Raw genomic sequence first — 25,267 nt, 5'->3', positions numbered from 1 at the left:
TCAATGTCTTAAAAAATCATGGAACAATCTGCTATCCACAGAATTTATCTAATTTAATGCATAATCTATCTCTTTCATTAATTATATTTTACACAAATAATCAGTAAATTGTAAAATTTCACACAAATAATAATAGATGCTACACAATTATTGCTTATAGTACCCGCCTTGGTTAGGATACGTGTATGGAGATGGAATTGTATAAGGAGGTCGTGACTGAGATCCGGGTTGTTGTCCATGGGCATTGTAGTAAGGCCCCCGCCACCCTGGGTAGGCAGGTTGGCCATACTCGTGGCTTGGCAGTGGCTGTTGTTGTGGATGTTGAGGCGGGTAGGGAGCAGCAGGTGCAGGGGGTGCGTGGTAAGGATGTGATTGCTGTTGGGTGCCATAGGGGGGAGGGGGGTGGCCATACCCGGCCATAGTTGGCTGCTCTGGAGGCCGGTAGTAAGGACTTTGGGGATGAGGCATGGGTGGTGTGTTTGGAGGTTCTGTTTGCGGCAGTGCAGTCGACCTCGGAGTTTGATGAGGAGGTGGTCCTACTGAAGGGTAGCCGCCATCGTAAGAAACAGAGGTCTTGCGGTCCTGGAAACTGAGACCTGCCATGTGTCTCTGTACGTCATCGATCATTTCTCGACACTGGATGTTTCTGGTCATAACAAAATCACTGCATTGTTGCTTGACATTTGTAATTGCGTCCTGTTCATCAAGTGAAGACATGAGAAATATCCACAAAAGTAGGCGGGTTCACACAACAACCGATTATTTTCATCAACAGTGAAAAGAGGAAGTAAAATAACATCCACTTCAACAATTTGAGGATACAATGACTCCAAATATTACAACCTTAAGCAAGCAATAAGCAATTTCTTACCTGAAGGGTAACATAAAACTTTAATCCCTCGTTAATGTTCTCCTTAATTTCACGATTCTTGGCTATGGCAGCTTGAATTTGCTTATAACACTTCTCTCGGGATGCTGAGAGAAAAAAAGAGAAATGAACAAAATCAAAAGAAAATAACAGTACTTACGCTATAGATGGATACAGCACTTGAATGAGAAAACGCAAACTAACAGCATAAGTAAGACAGGAAAATACAATTTCGGATATAAGCCAAACTATAAAGACCTTCTAAGTATATAATTGACGTCTAGGGAGGCAAAAAGAACCTCAAACATTTATCGTATTAACACACAAACCGATGAATATTAAAAAGAAGCTCACAGAATTCTCAATCAGGATATAAATAAGCAGCTACCTCTGTAATCTTCAAGATTAAAAATGGATATTAGAATGCCATTCACTTCTTGTAGATGATTGATTTCGAAGGATACTAATGAAGAAGCTCAAACATCTATGATCTACCAATACATGAAGAAAATTATGACATGGAAAAGACAGTCCCTGCAGTTAGCCACTTATTATGTCTACAGGTCACGCTTTTCCAGATTATATATTCTAGCCACCATTAAAATCTTTTACGTCAACAAGCATTGATCACCATGAAAACATCAGATATAAATATAGGCAAATGTAGAGGCTTTTTGAACTTTTGAAATGAGTGCAAAGTAAGTTTAGAAAACCATGGTAGAAGCAAGAAGTAACCTGAATTTGATACAACAATTGCTCTTGTGCCTCGATATTATGGGCAATGTCTTCACAAATACGATCATACTTCGATATCTCCTTCCTGAAGAGATCCTCATATGATCCAGTGATTGTCATCAACTTTGGTAGTATGTCATCCTGAAGCCATATGCATAAATAACATAAGCCAAGCCAAGTATACACTGGAAGCAACATCACTGGCACAGAGATGTTAATAAAAAGAGAAATCAATGTATGATATTTTCGCTTCATACATGTAAAGAAGCCTCTGAAATGTATGATACAAACAAATGCAACAATTAATTTGCAACAGAGAAATAATCACCCATAACCAAGTATCATGAAGGAAGGCACGCCACAGTAATTTACTAATAGAAAATGTACAATAAGACAATCTTACCCATATGACATGTTGGACCAAGGGAGCATTAGAATCAAGGAGTCTCACTTTAATAAATTAAAATTTAGTGAACAATTCTACCAGCAAGTTACACATAATCTCCAAGCAGTTGCAAGTATTACCCAAGTCACCTAGATACAATAAAATTAATGTTCAATGTTACATAAGAATAGATATTAAGCCACTGACTCGAAGATTACATGTTCATTCAGATTTACTGAGTATGCCCATGTTTAAGGAACTTCAGGGGAAAAAAAAAGGAAGGTTACATTCAATCAAGAAGTTAGCAACAACATTATCGCCAAATAAATTAAACATCAAGCACAGTCCTGAAGTTAATTGTAGTAAACAGAGAAATCTTAATATCACTCATTGCTAGTGGAGTAAAATGAATGGTTTCTACAATCAAAATTAATGGGCCCCGTGATTAATCTTTTTCCCCTATTCTTTTATGGTTGAGGTGGGAAAGATGGGAGGAAAACCACAAATATGGTATGTAATATTAATAATACAGAAGTCATAACAAATTTAGAACATGAGCCCAAGATTTGTGATGGAAATTAGAAATTACCGAGCTCTGCTTCAGGCCCCCCACAATAGCATCCTCAGTCGCATCCAAAGACATTATTGGCTTAGCCAGAGTTGGAAGAGCAGATTCTATCTGAAAAGAGAGAAATCCAAATATGTCAGGACACACGTAATAAACCTACAGGAAGAAAATCTATTGTATTTAATTTTAAACCTATAAAGAAAATGTCCAATTAAAACAGCTAACTTGAAAACCCTTAAGCTGATCAAATATCCAATTGAACCGTAATATTTGAAAATGGTTAGTGAGTAACCAAGAGAGACAGAGAGTAACTGCTTTCAAGGTTCTTATTAGCATGCAAATTTCATCATATACATTAACACTGTTCAAAATTTTAAATTAAATAAAAATAAAGATTGAAACAAAAATATTGCCAAATGATTATTTGCACCGTGCAAGACCTATAGTATAAGGATGGAACAGAACTACAGTAAATGGTTAGAGACACATACAGGACGACGATCAAGGATTGACATGAGTGCAGCATTATCTCTGACTGAACGCTCAATTCGAGCATCACTTTCTGCAGCTTGCTTTAAGTTACCTGCAAATCTATTTAACCTATCCTGCAAATTCTTCATCGGAGTACTGGACTGCGGCCTAGTCCATCTTGTTCCAAAATGGCTTCCAAATTGAGCATCTTCAGTTGCTTCCTTCTGCAGAAGTTCCTCAGTTTGGACAAGCAATTCCTGGTTCACCCTCCTCAGATCCCTAAGTTGCTGTAACTCAGCTTCCAAACCAGCCGGACCACCACTGATCTGCACAGCTTCCACATCCTCTTTAAGATCCGTAGGGAGAGTCATATTTCCTTCCAAGGCAAGAATAGAATCTGGCAGGTCCATTTCCTTGAGCCTCACTCGAGTTAGTTCGCTTCCTTGCTGCAATCTCTCAGCTTGTGTCCTGATGACATCGTCAACCATTTCAGTATACCTGGAAAGTGCCTTTGCACTACTATCTGGAACAAGACTTGCAAACATCTTCTCCTTGCTCGTATCGAGCACCTCATTGATTGACATTGGCTTCACCATGGAAAATGCTGGAAGAGGTGGTAAAGAACTGGGGGAGGGTACCCTCATGAGGTAAACTCTATCATTTTCCTTCATAGCTCTCTCAAGATTGCGATTAAGATTGACCTGTAACTTGGTCATTGCATCCAAAAGTTGCGCTGCAGCACCCCTTGAGGACTTCTTCGCCTCAGTTAAAGCACTAATGCCACTCTTCAACCGTGCAATTTCTTCTGCAATCTCTTCTTTCTCATGCAGCTCTAAACTATACCTATAGCAAGCTTCAGCATAGAAAAGAGCAGCTTTAAGCTGTACATGAGAAATCCATCCCTTATCAAAATGATCCTTCAGAGGTACAACATTCAATGCTGCTAAAGCTTCCTCATAGTATAGCCCAGCCTGCAATTAAACACATCATAAAACAAGTTAAACAAGTGATCAAACCAGTAAACTCTGAGTAGAGACAGTCTTACAATATTTATGGCGACACAATCAACAAAAAACATCACCTCAAATTTGGTAAAATTCAAAGTGTTCAACAATTTTAACATCAGTTTAGGAGTCGCATAAATATGGGAGTTTACTCAATCATTCAGGCCCATGGTTTGCTCTCACAAGTTCTAGATTCAATTCCTAAATATCACATACAGATTAAAATCCATTCCTTTTCTAGAGGCCCCAGTCTCAAACATGAGTCAATAAAAATCAAAATAAAAAATAAGAAGTTTTGGACCACAAGTAAACTTGGATAACTAGTTATTGAGAATTTCAAATTCGCTTTACATTCCATAGCATCTTAATATACTAAATCTCACAAGTTATTAACTACAAAATCCACATAAATATGCAATTTTTGTAAATAAATTTAGATAAAAATTACAACATAAAAAACCAAACACCAATATCCCCCACCCTTGCTAAAATTTTTCCTTCTTAAATCACCAAAAAGGCCATCTAAATTTAAGTCAACTTCATTCCTAAGCAATGCTGGTTCAACAAAAAAGTTCCACAATTCATAGCTAAACCATCACACTATTAAAAAATGACAGTATATAACAAATTATTTAACCAAAAAAGCCCTGACATCGCAAGACTAAACGCAGAATTTCACATTCTACATATACTACTGTTTATCATTACCTCTCATCTTAACATACTAAAACTAACAAGGTTATACATCACATTATACAGCCGCTTGAAGAATCAGGTTGTGAAGATAAATTTACCATTGAAGAATAGTAGACAAGGAAGTTGATGGCGGATGCGGTGACTATCACTTTTGCCAATCGATCTCCATGACAAATAAACTCCACAAAAACGAATATATTCACATGCCTTGTCTAATTTTTTGAGAAGGATGAGTACTAGATCTTCAGGAAGCTCAGACCAATTAGACATGGTGTTCGTGTGTAAAAGAGAAAGTTCGCAGTGAGGATATGTGAAGATTTATGGAATTTTGCATAGTGCATATATAAAGTATGACTTCCTAATCGATATGTTTTCCGTATTAAACAAGAAATCGTAGTAAGGATATGTTTTCCTATATTATGTATTAACAAGAATTTGAGTTGGTATCAAAATCCTCACATAAGAGGAACTCACCTAATATTAAAGTATTGAGAACAAACCCATTAAGTTTTGGATTTATCTTTAGCAATAGCCTGTCAAATCAATTAGAGAACACGGTGCAAAAATAAAGTGAAAATTAACGAGCTGGAATGTAGAATCTTTTCTCCTTTTTTTCCCCACAGTTTTTCGTATTTTTATGGGACACAAATAAATAGATGGAAACAATATTAATTTTTATGTTTCTCCATTGTGAATGGCTAGAATAATTCATCGTTACCACCAGCTTTTAAATCTCCCATTTCATTACCTGCTCACCATCTCAGATGTCATTAATTTTGACAACCCTCTGAGAACTGGCAATCGAGACAATAAGAGGTCCACATGGTTTCGTACCGCCATTGCAGAGTTTCTGGTGGCAAAATACTGGATAATGAAAATCTACTATACGTATTGTTGTTAGGTAAAGGAGAAAGAACTGTTCTTGAAGTGTTTGTTCCTCTACCTTCAACATGGAAAGCTTAAACATCTTTGGTAAAAAAATTCCTGATTCAAAAGTATTTCCAGCAGATGCAGCCACAACATAGCTTCCAGAGCAGCCATCTGCACTAGCTGCACGAATTATCCAACAATCTCTCTAGATTGTAACAGACTTATCCTAAAACAGCAATTGACCATTATAAAACATATCCCAGGTGTCAGATACATTTATAAGGAAGCATTAGTAAAATTGTACCAACTCATGCCAGACAAAGTAATCTGTACCCTCGTACCAGATCTCCAAATGTCATGGATCATTCATATTAAATCGCATAAACCGAAGCAACAATCATTCAAGCTAAGTATGTATCTCCCAACACGAAATCCACTCTTACTCAAGCCTATACTCGCTGGGTGTCCACAATTTCCACCCAGCCTATACTTGTTAGATGTCGACAATTTTCATCCCAGCCTATATTTGCTAGATGTTGACAGTTTTCAACCCAGCCCATTCCCATTGGATGTCCACAATTTCCATCCCAGCCTATACTCGCTGGATGTCCACAATTTCCATCCCAACCTATGCATGTTGGATGTCCACAATTTCCATCACAGGCTATACCTATTGGATGTCCACAATTTCCATCCCAACCTATACCTATTGGATGTCCATAATTCCATCCATTCGGTTAATACAACCACCTGTACCACCACCATACTAGTGTGCAGGGTCCCTAATACAAACAACGAACTAGGCCACGCACAATCTATCCTTGGGGTGGTGCCATCCACATTTTACCCTCGAGATGGCTAAAGCATCACAAGATGACCATACTCAACCCACGGTCTACCCTCAAGTCATTAAGTAATAATATCCCACCCATTGTCTACCCTCGGGTTGTGATCCCACCTGGAGCTTGTCAAGCGCCCATCCTGTCCAGGTAGGATAGTATGTAACAACATCATTTGGTAGTATGAGTCATCTCAATGCACACATGAGGCTATGGTATGCCACACCACCCACAGTCTACCCTTAAGATGGTATACTCATCACTTGATAACCATACACAATCGGTAGTCTACCCTCGAGGTGTCATGATATGGTATCAAATAGAATCTTGCCCACGGTCTACTCTCGAGGGCGTAAAAAATCCCACACTAGCCAATATTCGCCTAGTGTAATTCCGCCTAAAGCTCGTCAAGGGCCTGTCAGTAAGATATTGTAATTGTTCAGTAGGACGGACCATCTCAATGCGTGCATGACGATAAGTATAAGAGTGCTAGCTGATGTCTAAAGGGAGATGAGTACTATAGAAGGGTGGTTTCAAATCCAACCGAACATATCCTTATACACTTGCACGAATATTCAAACGCATCGCACTTCATGAATACCCTTATGCCGATGCATGTAATAACGTCTCATAATTCTCTTTTAAAGATGGCATGTAAATATGGGCACAAAGCTCGAAACTTCATGAAATTTATAATCATGCAAAATATCCGGTTACACCCAATATTTGTGCTTCATTTTTTAGTCCCAAACTTTTTGAATCTTTTCAACCACTAACCCTTTAAATCCTAACAGTTAACCCCCTATACTTTTAAACATTTCCAGTCAACCCCCATTTGCCCCTTTCAAAATAAAGGAGGGGAGTTTCCCTAAGGCACAAACCCAAAGAATGAAAAAGAGTTTACAAAAGAAATTGGGCCATATTATTAATAGGCCAACCCACCAAATAGTAAAAATCAATTCCCAACAATTAACTGGGCCTTATTAATAAGCTAAAAGGTAGCGCACCATATATAATAAATCCAACACCCAACAAATAATTGGGCCTTATTAAAAAGTTAAAAGGCTAGCCCACCATATATAATAAATCCAATACCCAACAAATAATTGGGCTTATTAATAAGCTAAAAGGCCAGCCCACCCTATATAATATAAACTCAAGTTAAAAGCCCATCAACTAATTTAACAACCAGCACTAACACAGTATGCTACCAATTTCTGAAATTTTTATATACAATAATACTATACTTACAAAAAAATCTTACAAAGATTTCCATACAAAGTGATGTGGCAAAAAATGAATGGAATGGTGAAACAAAAAGTCAAACTCATTAAATTCACTCATCCATTCATTTTTTACCACATCACTTTGTATGAAGATCTTTATAAAATTTCTTTGTAAGTATAGTATTACTCTTTTATATAATAATTTCATACTTCCTAATAACTCTTACTAACAGCTATACCGACTGATATGGAACCGGCGTGGCAGGTGCCACCACATCCGCAATGTCACTCAAATGCGTTCCCTCCAAAAACTGAAAAAAAAAAAAAAAATTAATCTAACCTTAAAATAAATCTAAAAAATGGATTTGAGATTTGATTTAATTTAGGGTTAAAAATGGAGATTTGTTTTGATTTAAAAATCTAAAGAGTTTCTTTTCAAAGATTGTTTGGGCTTCAATATTAACAAACACTAAATTGATCATTTTTCTACGCAAAATAAATAAATATCAAATATGGTAAACTTTTCAAAATTGTTTAGCCTCAAAATTAATATCTTAAATGGATACGTTAGTTATAAAATATTGTATGGGATATTTAGTAGCAAGATTAGTTAGTGAAAAGACGGTCAACAGGAGTAGACCAAATATTTCAGCCATTTGAAAAAGCATAGACGCATGTTGTTAGAAATATATACATATATAAATCCTACACCAATTACAACTTTCAAAAGCTGGTTACAACCCAACCATAAAAGCACTCTCTCCTACCAAACAAACCAGACAACAGAAAAAGCCCATTTGCAATTTCCAGAACCCTTTTTTTTCTTCCTCACTCTTCGCATCCTATTTCTGTGTTCATCTCCTTCATACAATTTTGGAGTTTTTCTTCACATATGCTTTTACCAACAAAATATTAAGTCAAAAAAGCTACAAACTTGTTGTAACATTCTTCTTCCTCTACTATGGCCTATGAAGGGAAGGTCTCTGTAAACCAAATCGTACCTGTAACAGTTTCTACTATAACAATCTCTACTGTTATTGTTACGATTTGGTTTATTGAAACATCTTCTCCATAATTTATGCACTTTGTGTTGGGGCCTTGTTTCCTCATCTCTCATCATCTTATTTTGTTACCATTCTAATAGAATCAAGGTTCAAGCTATAGTAGTGTACTGTTCTTTTTTTTTTTTTTTTAATATCGTGAAATTTGTTTATATAGAGAAATAGGATGAGAAGAGCGAGGAAGAAAAAATGGGTGGAGATGTGTTAAGAAGCATAGGATGAGACACATGAAGAAATGGGTAAATGGGTACAGAAAGTATAATGAATTTCCATGAAGACAACATGACGTGGCGTGTTGTGATTGTAAAAATAGAGGGTATAGATGAACTTTGAGAACCGTCCTTTCAGTTACATTGTGCCAATAACCTTTAAAACTGAGTAGTTTGAATGAAGATGACTGAAATTGCGAATGGGCTTTTTCTAGTGTCTGGTTCATTTGGCATGAGAAAGAGCTTTTATGGTTGGGTTGTAACCAGCTTTTGAAAGTTGTAATTGGTATATTTCTAACAACATGCGTTTGTGCTTTTTCAAAAGGCTGAAATATTTGGTCTACTTCTTCTGTAAGATCTGACCATTAACGGTGATAGAATCAAGCTTTTTTTTTTTTTTTTTTTTTCAGTTAAACAATAATATAACTTAAATTCCTATAAGTTGAACTTCACATCTAGAGGTATTTTTGGTTGGTTTTATTTATTTATTTTTTTAACTGTAAAACTGAAAAGCACTTCCCTCAAAATATGAATCAAGACTCAAAGCATGAGTGGATCTTCTATGTTCATTTCATAGTTGCTTGTTGAACCAGTTTCTCTATTTTCCAAACAAACCTCAACCCATTAACCTCTAATAATAAGCCAACTCAACAATACAAGTCCTTTGCCTGTCAAAACTGTAGATGTTTCAATTTTTCAGAAATATTATATCTGCTCAAAGCACAAGAAATAACCCACGTTATAATTTCAGTGGTGTAATAGAAGAATAAACAACATGTTCCCACCCAAGGTTTAGCGAAATGACAAGTTCCCACCCTACTTTCATAAATTCTAGATTACCACCCTTAAATTAACAGTTTATGTTTCATTTAACGGTCAAAGGGTAAAGTAGTAATTTATATTATATTAAATCTGAAAAGACTGAAATGAAAATGAAAATAACCCTCCATATTTCAAAGGGTTTGGGTGAGGAATTTTGTCAAACAAGTGGTGGGCGGGTTGGTTGTGGGAAGGTTAGAACTGATGGGGAGTCGCCGGTGACCAGATAATTACACATAACAGTAATCAAATATCAACAACAATCAGTAGGGAGCTACAATCAATGGAGACAAGGCCGCAAGCTGCACCAAGTCAGTGCAAAATCTGGGTCGTCATTCCAAACTCTTAGTTATCCTTTGACTGTTGCATGCTTGTATTGTTATTGCTCGCATGAATTAACTTTTCCAGATTGTTCATCTTTCGGTGGCCCAAAGCGACATCCAAAAGGTGAAGGGGTTCAAATGAAACCAAACCAAAACAACAAAAACAACTTGAGGAAGAAGATAAAGGAAAACCAAAAAGGCTCACCACTGTTTGGTGCCAAATTCTTTTTAGTTAGTTGAAGTAAAAAGGTTTGCAATAAATATTAGTGCATGTCGTATTCTACAATTGAATATTTCTATTGGGTCGAGAGCTCTTCACTTCACTTATTACATGTTACTCCTAACCCATTGGTCATTTTAATGCTTTATTTAATAATACAAGAGGAAAATAAGCTAGTTCTAAATAATTTTTCAGATCTTTATAACTGTTCAAATGTCATTATGTTATTGAAGATTTTATTAACTTGGTTGGATGGTGATAGTGGCTGGGTGGCGATGGTGGCAATGGCTAAGTGGCGACAGTGGCAGTAGTTGGGTGTTTGGAGATGGGGATGATGTAAATTGATCTTTTTTCTATGCAAAATAAATAAATATCAAATATGGTAAACTTTTCAAATAGGATAGATATCCCACTACAGATTTTTCTCATCAAAATTGTTTAACTTCAAAATTAATATCTTATATGGATAGGTTAGTTATAAAATATTGTATGGGATATTTAGTAGCAAGATTAGTGAATGAAAAGACGGTCAACAGGAGTAGACCAAATATTTCAGCCATTTGAAAAAGCACAAATGGATGTTGTTAGAAATATATACAGATATAAATCCTACACCAATTACAACTTTCAAAAGCTGGTCACAACCCAAACATAAAAGCACTTTCTCCTACCAAACTAACCAGACAACAGAAAAAGGCCTTTCGCAATTTCCAGAACCCTTTTTGTGGCTGAATGAAGATGACTGGAAATTGCGAACAGGCTTTTTCTAGATTCTGGTTCGTTTGGCAGGAGAAAGAGCTTTTATGGTTGGGTTGTAACCAACTTTTGAAAGTTGTAATTGGTATATTTCTAACAACATGCGTTTGTGCTTTTTCAAAAGGCAAAAATATTTGGTCTACTTCTTCTGTAAGAGTTAATTTTTTAATTCTACTAATTTGAAGGTTAAAAAGTAATTTGTTAAGGATAGTAAAGTAATAACCCTCTCTGCACCTAAATTATAACCTAAAAATTCCTACCGGTGTTGATTAAGGAGAGCAAATCAAGAGTGCTAAAATGAAAAGACTTTTATTAACTCTCCTCTCAATTGTCTTGTGTGAAATTAGGAATGAAGGGGGCTTTATATAGTGGTCTTTGCCACCTATTCATCCAATCCTTCATTGTCAATAACTCTATGAGTGATAGGTGACTTCTCATAGAGTGCATCATCCACTTGTCCTTGGTCAAGTCATTTTCATTGACTACAAATATGGCATTAGTGTGGAACGCCACGTAATCTATAATAACCCATTATTTCTTATATTAATGACTACTCCTTTGCTTAAAAGAATTCATCATTTTACTTCTTCAAGAAGCTAGCTCTACCTTTGCTTCTCCAGTTTAGCTCACAAACACAGAGAAAAAGAAATGGCGTCCAAAACAAACAACAAGGGAGTAGCTCAATTCTTCAAACAGTTTCTTCCAAAGCATGGCTATGATGGATTTGTAATCTTTGTAGATCTCTCTATTTTTTTTGTGCTTTTCATTTATCTGGGTTCGTTCGTTTGTTTCTTTTGTGATAAATTTTGTATGTGTTGATGTTTGATTTTGATACCAACTATTCGCACATGTGAAGTGCTAAGCGGACTTAGAAATCACACGTGATATGGAAGTGAAAAATGTGAACTGGAGCGGGTAACAATCTTTGAAGTGGTTCGGATGCTCTAAGGCGAATCCTACATCCACTGTGATTATATTAATGGTTGGTTACAATTAGGTCATACTCGACAAGCAGAATTACAATAGGGAAAATAATTGTGAAGAGAGGGAAAGAGAGTGTATGTGTTTAAGTGTTAGATGAGTCAATCCTGTAAAATAGAGGAGAGCCTTCTATTTATAGTTGGAGGATTCAAGCTGGTAATCATGATTTTGCGTGCAGGCAGGTGTGGTACAATTCCTAACCTACATCCCATTGGTTGTCTACACAAGAGATATCCTTAAATCGCGTATGGCTTCAGCAGGTGGACAATTCCCAGTCACTCATAGGCCTGGTGTTCACCTGCCTCACTGGCAATGGCCTTACCCCTCCTGTCCTTGCGGGCGTCGCTGCATCTAGACGGCAAAAAACCTTCCTAAATTCATATTGGTTTCTGCTGACGTATGCTTACGCCAGCCTTGGTTCTTGGGCATAATAGTATGCATTTTGAAAAGTTTGGTTCTTTACTATTTTAACGTTGATAGGTTGGGAAAATAAGCGGAAAAGTGGATAAAGTTTTGAGCTTTACAAGTCTGGGATGTGATGAAAAGTTTGGTTCTTTTTGTTGATTGGTTGCAAAATAAGTAGTAAAAGTAGATCAAAAATGTTATCTTTGTAAGCTTCAAGCTTTGTATCCTTTCATTGGAAGTTATTTATTGTATATGAAGTTTGTTTTGTTGATACCTTGAAGATCATATGACTTTCAGTTTAGAAAATGAAAAAAGATTTTTTTTCCTCTATTTAATAAATATTTCAAGTGGGTTTAATGGGTAGATCTAGGGGTTGGATAATGGATTTAATGGGTTGATTTTGGTTATAAATTGTTTAGTTTATGTATATTTGTAGAGCGTTAAACTATAGCAACTTAAATTTTAAACTTAAAATGTTGATGTGATCATCTAAAGAAGCACATATAACAATTTTCAGTTATCTCTTAGGTGTTATGATTGATATTTTATGACTGATAAAGCTACTAATTTGTTCTGTAGAAAATCCCAGATGCTTTTGTGAAGTACTTGAATGGATTCCTAGAGAAAGTTGTGCTTCGAAATTGAATAGGAACGCGTTGGCATGCGGAGATGGCCTACGCTGATAGTATGGTGTTATTGTTGAAGATGATTATGTAGAGCCTGCAGATTCTTTAGTTTTTACCTATGATGGTGATCATTTATTCGATGTTCTGATTTTTGAGAAATATGGATGCGAGAAGAAGGAAACTAGTGCTAATGTGTGCATTGACATGGAGGTAAAGATGGAGGGGAAAGAAGATGAGGATGACATTATTGTTATCGATGTTGATGATGAGTGTGGTGGTGCAAAGAATGACGATTATGAAGATTTGTATCAAAGAAGTAGAAGGCGAGGAGGAAGAGGAGGGGGATACAAAAGAAGAAGAAGCAACTAACCAGAAGCATACTATTCAACCTCAAAACCCCTACTTCATGTCCAAGGGCTATTTAAAATATTTGGTAATGATCTCTGCTCATCTGTAAACCATACCATAGTTTACATGGTTTGGTTTGGCTTGAATTTATTGGGGTCAAACCATTTATGATATATTTGTTTATGGTAGAAATCTTTCTTTCATTTTGCAGCATGTTCCATCGAAAGTCTTGAATGATCTTGAAATTGAATTAGCCGAAAACATTTTTTTTCATGATGAACTTGAGCAAAAATGGCCTGGAAAGGTTTTCAGTTGGAATGATGGTCGAACAAAGATTCGTGGGTGGACAACTTTCTGTCAGTAGAACCTTGTGAAGAAAGATGATGTCTGCATTTGTGAATTTTCGCAAAGCGAGCGGGATGTGCAAGATATCATAAAAGTGCATATCATCCGCAGCTCTGGTTCAAGGGCTGAGCTGAAACCAAATCGTTTTAACTATGTTTACGTTTATAGTTTGTTCTTAAGAAGAAGAAAAAGAATTTTTAGATGATGATTGATGAAGAAGCTTAAGGATATTTCTGTAGGTAAATTGATGTTCGGCTAGTGGTACATCTTCAAACTTTAACTTTCCAAGTCTCCTTATTTAAAATTTTCTTTTTGAAATATTAAGTTTCTTTTATTAAAAAAAAAATTGATTATGAACATCTATATTATGTTGTAGCATCGAAATCATTAACTTTTCTTTATTTCAATGACATAATATTAATAATGGGTCATCAAGATGTTAAGAATGTGGTATACAACTAAAGGATTGGTATAAATATCATCTTTATGATGTCTCAATATTGATTATTAACATTGAAACAAGTTTTATATAATCTCACTTGAATGCCAAATAGGATTAGTTTTCCTATGAATCCCATGAAAAAAATCCTGATTCAAGAGTATTACCAGTAGATGCAACCACAACATATCTTCCAGAGCAACCATCTGCACTAGCTGCACGAATTATCCAACAATCTCTCCAGATTATACACAACCTTATCCTGAAACAGTAATGGACCATCAAACATATTCCAGTTGGCAAGTGTAATTCCATCAGTTAGTCAGATACATTTATAAGGAAGCACTAGTAATTGCAATTTCATCAGGAAAGAAGCATGTAACAACAAATAGTACACAAGTGGAGAATTCAACACTCGTAATAGTTCTGCTTAAAGTGACCATTGACCAGAAACAGTAGCAACTTGTAGTGTGTTTCTACTTAGGCCCTATGATTGCCAAAGGAAGTTAAAGAATGGAGCTAGAAAGAAGTAGATTTTGACCAATTGGGAGGTGATCTAGCCTCTGTCAAGATAAGTCTTGAACGAATTTTAGATTCAAAAAATTGATCTCTCTCTTATTGCAGTAGCTTAAATTTATACATTTATTTGTAAAATGTGAGCTAAAGATTAGCAACAAAAAGCATAAAAATAGCAACAGAGTAACAAACCTACTCTTAAGGGAAACAACCCTTGACTACAACATTCAAAACATATCAAATAAATCAAGAAATATCAAATAGCTGTTGACTTCGTTGTTGGCTTGATTACGATAATTGCGGCAACAATAGAAAAACAAGCAGTAGCCTACCCACCCATAACATCTCCTCTTCCCTTAAATATTGAGCTTGTCCTCAAACGCAAAATTCAGAAACTGATGTTGTAAATACTTCAACTCTTCCCAAGTAGCTTTAGATGGGTCAAGACCTTGCCATTGAATGAGAAGCTCATGAATGCCCTTGCAAACACGACAATCCAAAATGGCAAGAGGTTGTGTGATAGAAGGCTCTTCTAATTGGAGAGGAAGTTGTGTCTGAATTGTGCTTTGATTGCCAATGAAAGGTTTAAGGAGAGATACATGAAAGACGGGGTGTGTTAGAGTATCGCAAGAAGAGAGGCAAAAGAGGCAAAGGAACAAAGATGGCAGAGTGCCTAGAAGATAAGAGAATAGAAGATGAAAGAATATTTCTTTTCTGTATATTTTAGTATTGTAATGTGTTCAATTTATACAAGTTTACAAGTGTAAAATATGGAAATACAATCAATGTAATTACATGAAATCTGTAACTATAATTCCATGAGTCAAACCATGAATCAAGCCAGAATAGTTTCAGCCTTTAATTAAGCCTGGATCACAGCACTCTGTAATAATCACATTCCATCACTCCCCCTCAAGCTTGTGGTTTGTAAATGTCATAAACTCCAAGCTTGTGAAGAAGATAAGAGTGATGTCTGCTGCACAATGGTTTTGTGAAGACATCCGCTGGTTGTTCTGAAATGTAGATATGTAGAGTCTTGATTATACTTTCTTGAATTTTTCATCTGACGAAGTGACAATCAATGTCTATGTGCTTTGTTCTTTCATGGACTACTGGATTAGCTGCAATATCATTTACAGCTTTGTTATCATAGTATAAATGAACATGTATCTTGGTATGTACCTCCAAATCTCCTAATAACCCAAGGATCCAGATGATCTCACAAGTCGTTTTAGCCATTGCTCTATATTCAACCTCTGTTGATGAGAGAGATACTGTTGATTGTTTCTTTGTCTTCCAAGAGATTAGTGCACCTTTGAGTTTTATACAGAACCCGGTGAGAGATTTCCTTGTCATAGAACATGTGGCCCAATCAGAGTCACAATATGTTATGACATTTAAGTTTCCATCTTGAGGCAAAAGAAGTCTCAAGCCCGGACATCCTTTTAAGTATTTGAGTACCTTCATTGCTGCATCCATGTGTGATTATATTGGCTCATGCATGAATTGACTGAGAATATGGACCGCATAGCTGATATCATGCCGTGTCATGGTAATGTAAATTAGTCGCCCAACAAGTCTCTGATAATGTGACGGATCTTGTAGTGGCGAATCTATTTCCGAGGATGGCGTCTCTTTATCATACTCTTGAATGGTAAACTTGATATTCAACTCGACTAGAATAACATTTGGTTTACATGTTGCTAATCCAGAGTCTGATATAAGTTCAAGAACATACTTTTGTTGACTTAAGGAAATGCCTGCTTGAGATCTGGCAATTTCAATCCCTAGAAAGTATTTTGGCTCACCAAGATCTTTTATTTGAAAATGCCTATTGAGATGCACTTTCAAACTTTTGATTCCCTTTTCATCATTTCTTGTAATTAAAATGTCATCAACATAAATGATGAGTACAATAAAAGATTCACCTTTGCACCAAGAGAAAAAGGCATAGTCATGCTTGGATTGTACGAAACCAATGTTTGTAAAAGCCTATGTGAATTTTTCATTCCATTGCCAAGATGTTTGTTTTAGACCATAAAGAGACTTGCGTAGATGACATCTTCCGTCTACAAAGTCTACGCGGAAGGTCCATATATATCTCCTCATGTAAATCTTTATGAAGAAAAGCATTATGAACATCCATTTGGTGTAAGAACCAGTCACGAGCAAAGGCAATGGATAAAAACTACCTTACAGTAACATGTTTGGCAACGGGTGCAAATGTTTCTTAGTAATCAAAACCTTCTCGTTGTGTGAAACCTTTTGCCATTAGTCGAGCTTTATATCGTCTGATGGAACCATCTACTCGATATTTGATTTTGAACACCCATTTGCGGCCAATGGGTTTCCTATGGGTGGGGTGAGGTACCAGATCCCAAGTGTTATTATGAGCTAGGGCATTCAGTTCATCTACCATTGCCTTCTGGCACTAAATATGTTGGATAGCTTTTGAATAGTTGGATGGTTCACGGTCAGCAGAAATTTGGTTGATACAAACTCTGTGTGTTGGAGAAAGACAATCATAATTGACATAATTGGAGGATGGATATAGTGTACTTGATAAATTTAGTATGGTAGGGCAAACATAATCTAATGTCCAGATAGGTGGTCGGGTGGAACGAGTTGACCGTCTTTGAGGATAAATTAAAGGTGGGACAAGAGATTCTATTTGTGTGGTTGAGGGTATTTCAATAGATGGAAGGGAGACTGTTTATGGAGACGTGGGAGTAGGTTGGTGCTGATGTTATGGTGTAGTTTCTAGTGATGGTAAATTGGTAGTAGGGATAAGAAGTATTGCAAACTGAGGACATGTTGGAGATTCCTCTTCAAGAAACATGGGTGACTTTGTTAATGGAGTTGGAGTGGCATCATTTGTAACAAAAGGAAACTGGTCTTCATGAAAAATAATATCTCTGGAAATAAAAAAACTTATCTGCTGTGGGATTATAGAGAAGATATCCTTTTTGTAACATTAGATATGCCATAAAAATGAACCGAGTAGCCTGTGGTCCGAATTTGTCATGAGACCCAACAATTGCAGAATAACAGAGACAACCAAAAACTCGGAGATGATTGATTTTGGGTGCTTTACCAAACAATACCTCATAATAAGGACTTTTCCCACCAAGAACACGGGTTGGCATCCGATTGATCAAGTATGTGGCAGTGATCACACATTCTCTCCAAAATTTAATGGGAATGTTGGCTTGGTGTTTAAGGCTCTGGCTACTTCTAATAGGTGTCTATGTTTTCTTTCTACTACCCCATTCTACTGAGGAGTGTATGTGCAAGAACTTTTGTGTAGAATGCCCAGTAACAAAAATAATGAGGAACCCTGATGACTAAAAAATTCTAGACCATTATCAGTTTAAACCCTTTGAACTGATGATTTGAATTGGGTGGTCACCATGGATATAAAATTCCTCTTGTGAGTGAGGGTTTGTGTTTTTTACTGCATTAGGAATACCCATGTGCCCCCGGAGAAATCATCTACAATGGTGAGGAAAAACCTAGACCCATCATGATTTTGAGTGTGATATGGACTCCATATATCAATATGGATGAAGGCAAATGGCTATGTGATAGTAGAAGTGCTATGAGGAAAAGTGATGCGAGATTGTTTTGCTAAAGGACATATTAGGCATTTTGGTTATGGAATAGATGCACTGTGACCTAGTTTTTGATGGAGAATAAATGAATTTTTATTGATATTTGTATTACATTGAAAAGTTTTATTGTTTGTAATACAATGGAGAAATTTATTAGAAGAACTATCGGAAATCTAGTAATACAGGCCACTAGTTACTCTACCCAAGCCCATTAGTGTCCCAGTCAAAAGGTCTTGAAATTCATATGTATTAGAGTGGAATTTTAGAATACAGTGATTATCGGTGCAAATTTTTGACTTGGATATGAGGTTGAATTGAAAATCTGGAACAAATAGGACATTCTTAAGGATGAGATGTTTACTGAGTTGAACTGTTCTTATATGTGTGGCAAGTGCTATATTCACATTTAGCATGCGAATGAAAATGGATGATGTATTGGAATTATGGGTAAAAAAATTTTGGTTACAAATGATATGATCACTAACCCCTGAATTAATAATCCAATTATAATCCATAATTGAATTTAAACAATAAGATGAACCTGCATAGAAAGCCAAGGACGTTTGTGGGAGTTGATTCATCATTTGAAGCAATTGATCGTACTGTTCTATGCTGATCATGGGTGTAGAAATTGGATTTCCAACAGGAATAATGTTGACTTGGTGAACAATTGAATTACCAGATTTTTCAGTAGGGCCTCCATGTAATTTCCAGCATTTATCTTGGGTGTGACTCCGCTTTTTGCAATAGTCGCAAAAAAAAATTATTTTTCCCAATTTTGTATGATCCGGGCCCATTTGACCAGTTTGCCCAGTTTTACCCATTTTGCCATGTTGACTTTTGGTTGGACCATTAGACCAAGCTAGCCCATTTGGCCCATCTTTCCAATTTGAAGTATTAAGTGTATTGGACCCAATGGACCATAATGATGATGTGGTAGCATGTGGGCTGTTGGATTGGTTATGAAGAGAGATCAATTGAGGGCTGTTGGATTGCTGCATTTGAGCTGGACCCTTGGTTGCTTCATATAAAACAGGAGCTTAAGAAAGGTTGTGGAACCTTAGCCATAAGTGTTTCGCTGAAATTGGAGCACCCAAGCCATTCTGGCAAGTGCTGACGAAGGCAATGGTGTCGCTAGATCGAGAGCCATTTGTGACAACACGTCGTTGGCTCTTTTCTTGCACAACAAGCTGGAAAACCCAACGAAGATCTAATAGTGGAGTTGCGACAAGGATTTGTGTCTGAAATGCCAGAAAAGCTTCATTGAGACCCAAAAGGAAACAACTAAGTCGTTCTTGATCGCAAATCCTTTGGAATTGTGTGAGGGTTGTCGACGGTCCTTCAAGCTTTTCTTCGGCAACATCTAATTCATGCCATATAGAAGAGAGTTTGTTATAAAATCACGGTTGCATTGCCTTGATTGATTTCGTCGAGTTGTTGTCAGAAAGTGTAAATTTTGGCCAAATCGAGTTTTCTATACATGTCCCTAATGTTTCGCCACATTTCTGCAACTATTTCAGTCGGTGACAGTCCAACCACCACTTCAAAAAACAAACAGTTGTTGAGCCAAGATCTCATAAGCATATTACACCTCCAATAATGATGAAGAGGTGAATCCAAAGGTGGTGGTGGGATGTTGCCATCGACAAAGCCTTCTTTGTCTATAGTGACGAAGGGTTGCCGGAAATCTATTGCCCACGTTGACTAGTTTTCGGATCCTATTAACTGCTACTTGATGAGTGTAATTTTCAGTCTATCGGAGGCTGGGGAGAAGAGGACAACACCTAGTTCAGGGCGGTGATTGGTGGATTGAACCATTTGGAAGGTGAAAGGATACGGGTATTGACCCGTGGGTTGAGTTGAATCTAGGTTCTAACCCGACATACCAAAGGGAAATGGGTTTGTGCTTGTTGTGAGAGTTGGGCCAGTTGTTGTGGTGAGCCATTTGTGGGATTTGGGCCATTTGTGGGGTTTATGGTGTTTGGGCTTGGGGTTGGGCCTGTAGTTGTGGTGTTTGGATTTGTTTCATTGTGGGTTGGTTCAGCAATGCGTGTGTTGTTTGTCATTGAAGTGTTTGATCTAATAACTTTCTGGAAATTGATTTTGGTGATTGACGAGTGGAATTTTGAGAGAAACTAATAGAGTTTCTATTTGCATTTGCAGGGACAAAAAAAAAGATAAAGTTGCGGAAGCTAAAAGAAGTGTAGTGGCTCTGATACCATGTTAGAGTATGGCAAGAAGAGAGGCAAAAGAGGCAGAGGAACAAAGATACTAGAGCGCCTAGAAGATAAGAGAATAGAAGATGAAAGAATATTTCTTTTCAGTATATTTCAGCATTGTAATGTGTTCAATTTATACAAGTTTACAAGTGTAAAATATGGAAATAGAATTAAATACAATCAATGTAATTACATGAAATCTGTAATTGTAATTCCATGAGTCAAGCTAGAATAGTTTTAGCCTTTAATTAAGCCCAGATCACAGCACTCTGTAATAATCACATTCCATCAGGGTGAATCCTACTCCCCAACGGCAATTCAAGTTTATAGGCAACCTTCCTAAATTTTTGAAGAATCTTGAAGGGCCCATAAAATCTGGCTATTAACTTGTGCATCTTCTTTCTAGAAACATAAAGTTGCTGAAAAGCTTGCAATTTGAGATACACCTATCTCGAACAGAAAATTATTGTTCCCTATGCTTAAATTGTATATTCGCTTCATTTGATTTTGCACATTTGCAATCTTCTCACAAACATCTCTGATGATGGCATCTCGACTAAGCAGCTCTTGCTCAACAGACTGAAGTTTAGCTGTTCCTAAAACGTACGTAAGCAAAGATTCCCTTCCATAAACCACCTTAAATGGTGTTCTTCCGGTTGAGGAATGAGAGCTTATATTGTAACAATACTCAACCCATGACAACCACCTTTTCCAAATCTTTGGATAAGGGCTAGAAAAACACCGTAAATACATCTTTAGACTTTTGTTCACCACCTCAGTCTAACCATAAGTATGAGGATGATAACCTAAACTAAAATTGAAAGCAATCCCATTCAATCTAAATAATTCCTTCCAAAAAGAACTTGCAAAAGCTCGATCTCGATCACAAGCAATAGATCTTTGCATCCCATGTAAACGAAAATTTTCATTAAAGAAAATTTGAGCTATACTTACAGCATTATATGGGTGAGAAATCACAATGAAGTAGGCATATTTGGATAACCTATCTACCACCACATATATAGTTGTTTTTCCAGCCAAATTGGGTAAACCATTTATGAAGTCCATAGATATGTCTTCCCAGATTCGTTGTGGAACAGGTAGGGGTTGCAACAAACCAGCAGGAGAGAGGTTCTCAATCTTATGCCTTTGGCAGACATCACATTCTTGAATAAATTTCAAGATTTGTTTCCTTAAGTTTTTGCCGTAAAATTAGCTCTGATTTGATGAAGAGTTTTGTGGAACCCCTTATGAGTACTAATATGAAACTAATCAATGATTACCTGCAACGAAGGAGAATCTTCATCCAAGTAAATTTGATTTTTGAAATATAACACTCCTTCTTGAAATGCCCAAGGACCCACGACTTCACCCTTTTGAACCAAATGAATGATACTCTGAATGTTGGGACTAGTGGCATGCTCCGTTTTAATTGTCTCCAACCAGCTAGGAATGGGCTGAGAAATTGCTAGTAGGCTCCTTTCAGAATCTTCCTCATATTTCCTCGACAAAGCATCTGCAACAATATTCTCCTTTCCTTTTTTGTATTCTACAACAAAATCAAATCCCAATAGTTTAAACAACCACCGTTGTTGGGTTGTCGTAGTAATCTTTTGCGTCCACAAATACTTCAAGCTTTGATGGTTAGTTTGAACAATGAATTATCTTTCAAGCAAATAAGGTCTCCACTTCTGGACTACAAGGACCAAAGCTAGAATTTCTTTTTCATAAGTAGATAAAAATAAACTGCGTCCTTGTAGTGCTTGGCTAAAAATTGTGATGGGTCTCTCTTGTCTCAATATAGCACCAATACCAGATCCAGAAGCATCACATTCTATCACATTTTTTTTTTGAAAAATCTAATAAAGCCAAAACTGGAGCTCGAGTCATGGCTTCCTTCAATTGACAAAAAGCTGATTCTACACCAGTAGACCATGTGAAACAATCTTTATTAAGCATTTTAGTGAGGGGGCTAGCTATCTTGCCAAAATTTTGGATAAACTTTCTATAGTAACCACAAAGTCCCAAAAATCCTTTCATGGCTTTTGGTGTAGCTCGTTTTGGCCAATTTGTGATAGCCTCTATTTTTTCAGGATCCACTACAACTCCATGGTTAGCAATAATATGGCCAAGATATCTAACCTTTTTCTACCCAAAAAGACATTTCTCCTTTTTTACAAATAACTGATGAGCTCGTAAAATTGAAAAAAACAGTCTCCAGATGCTCCAAGTGATCATCCCAGTTTTTGCTATAAATCAAAATATCATTTAAAAAAAAAAAAAAAAAGAACAAATTTTGGGAGATATACTTTAAATACCTCGTTCATGAGGGATTGAAATGTGGAAGGTGCATTGGTCAAGCCAAATGACATTGCCAAAAATTCATAGTAGCCTTGATGAGTACAGAATGTCGTTTTATCAATATCAGGTGATGGACACGAACTTAATAATAGCCTAACCGAATATCTAATTTTGAGAAAAATTGCGCTTCATGTAACTAATCTAATAATTCATCAATTATTGGAATTAGAAATTTTTCCTTGATTGTTATCTTGTTCAACACCCTATAATCAACACACATCCGCCAAGAGCCGTCATACTTTTTAACAAGGATCACTGGTGAAGAATACAGACTATTGCTGGGACGAATCACTCCAGATTGGAGAAGATCTGCCACAATTTTTTCTATTTCTGCCTTGTGGAATTGAGGGTACCTATAAGGTTTTAATGAAACTGGATCACATCCCTTTATCAAAGGAATTCGATGGTCCTGAATCCGAGAGGAGGGTAAAGTGTTTGGTTCATGGACCATCTCTTTGTTTTCATTAAGCATATTTCGTATCTTTGCTAGAATCACCCATTGACCAATAGCCTGAATTAGATCTGCATGCAGCTTGAGGAAGACACCCAAATGGTTTTTGCGGCTGAGCGATTGGACTTGTGGATTGTCAACCACTTGATTTCAGACGTTATAGCTCCTTGTAATGTGACCTCACGATTGCATGTGTTAAACCTCATAAGGAGTTTAGAGAAATCCCATGTGATGGGACCAAGGGTTTGAAGCCACTATGTCCCAAGCACCACTTCACACCCTTCTAAGGGTAGTAAGAATACATCAACTAGCAGTCATGCACCTGGAAGGAGAAGTGGGACTTGTTGACATTTACCTTGACTCTTAAGTCTCTCACCTGAGGCCATCAACACTTCAAAGCATCATCCCCTCATTAGTTGCAAATCAATCTTAGTAGTGAACCCATCATTAATAAAATTATGAGTGCTCCTAGAATCAAATAAAATAGTAGCAAAATGTCCACATATCTTTCCCCTCATTCACATGGTCCAAGGATTGGGAGTACCTGCTAATGCATGATTAGAGATAGCTGGAATACTAGGAGAATCTTGGTTTTCTACCTCCACTTCCACATCTTCGTCACTTTCATCAAGCACTGCCTGTATAGAAAAAAGTTTTTTACATATGTGACCTGGTCCAAATTGCTTGTTACACCGAAAGCACAATCCCAACTTCCTTCTTTCATTTACCTCTTCAACACTTAATCTTTTGATTGTAGACGACGCGGTTGTACTTGCTGGACGTGTAGGAAGACCTCCTCACTTTGGCGTCATATGCATTTTTTGTTGTGTAAGTGACTTTGCTTCATAGAGGCATGCAAGTTCGATTGCTTTTGATAGAGTTCTCGGTCGTCTTACTTGAACTTCAGTGCAAATCGAGTCTTGAAGACCACTTACGAAACAACTAACCTTCCGCTCTGGTGCTAACCGTCCTACCTTCGAGAGGAGCTTTTCAAATTGCACTTGATCAGCCTAGACGCTTCTCTTTTGCTACAGTTTGGTAAGCTCTCAAAAAAATTCTAAGTACTAATTTGGTCCATACCTTGCGTGGAGACCTTCTTTGAAGTCATCCCATGAAACTTCAGGCTTATCTTCCTTCAAAAGTTGGAACAACAACTAGGTTTCATCTTCTAAATGAAAGGAAGCAAATGGAAACTCATTCCTCGTCAGGTGTTTAGTGGAAATTAAAGAACTGTTCATCTCTACAAGCCAACTTATGAGGTCCTCTTCTCCCTTGAACCGTGGAAAGTCCAACCTCATTGGTTTAACGGTGTAGGCCGATAAAGAATTACTGTTTGTCGATGTTGTCCGACTATGGGAACCTTTAGCCGAAGAGGTATCTCCTTCCCTACGACGCCGAGACACTCCAGCTGAAAAGGTATCTCCTTCCTTACGAGGTTGAGACGATAACTGATCTATCTTTGAAAGGATTTCATTCAGCTGGTCAGCAAGTGCTTGTTGTCCCCCTGAGAGAGAATGAACTTGTTTAGCGAGTGCTTGCTGCCCATCGAAGAGGGAATAAACTGTAGTCTCTAGATTTCCCATTCGTTGCTCCATACCTTCTGCCAAGCGCTTATACCAATCTGTAGCGTGTTTCTTCTTAGGCCCTATGGTCACCAAAAGAAGTTAAAGAATGGAGTTGGAAAGAAGTAGATTTTGATCAATTGGGAGGTGATCTGGCCTCTGTCAAGATAAGTCTTGAACGAAGTTTAGATTCAAAAAACCGATCTCTCTTATTGCAACAACTTAAATTTATACATTTATTTGCAACGTTCGACCATGAACGTGAGCTAAAGATTAGCAACAAAAAGCATAAAAATAGCAACAGAGTAACAAACCTACTTTTAAGGGAACCAACCCTTGATAACCACATCCAA

The 25,267-nt window shown here is 37.0% G+C and overlaps 1 protein-coding gene across 1 annotated transcript; it reads right to left on the bottom strand.

Moving 5' to 3' along the window:
• Positions 1-131: 131 nt before the first annotated feature.
• On the bottom strand, positions 132-24,947 carry LOC116121847 (vacuolar-sorting protein BRO1-like). The gene is made up of 10 exons (XM_031407765.1): positions 24,597-24,947; positions 23,897-23,990; positions 21,824-22,089; positions 5,671-5,802; positions 3,048-3,998; positions 2,578-2,667; positions 1,582-1,744; positions 1,257-1,301; positions 872-975; positions 132-696 (listed from the first exon to the last, which is right to left on the bottom strand). Exons 1-10 carry the CDS (start codon positions 24,945-24,947, stop codon positions 148-150), a joined length of 2,745 nt encoding a protein of 914 aa, XP_031263625.1. The 3' UTR covers positions 132-147.
• Positions 24,948-25,267: the final 320 nt, after the last annotated feature.

Source organism: Pistacia vera, unplaced genomic scaffold (genome assembly GCF_008641045.1).
Source record: "Pistacia vera cultivar Batoury unplaced genomic scaffold, PisVer_v2 Contig129, whole genome shotgun sequence".
In the NCBI taxonomy this organism is placed as follows: domain Eukaryota; kingdom Viridiplantae; phylum Streptophyta; class Magnoliopsida; order Sapindales; family Anacardiaceae; genus Pistacia; species Pistacia vera.
The sequence above is the reverse complement of the archived record's forward strand: the minus strand, read 5'-3'. Positions and strand labels throughout refer to the sequence as shown.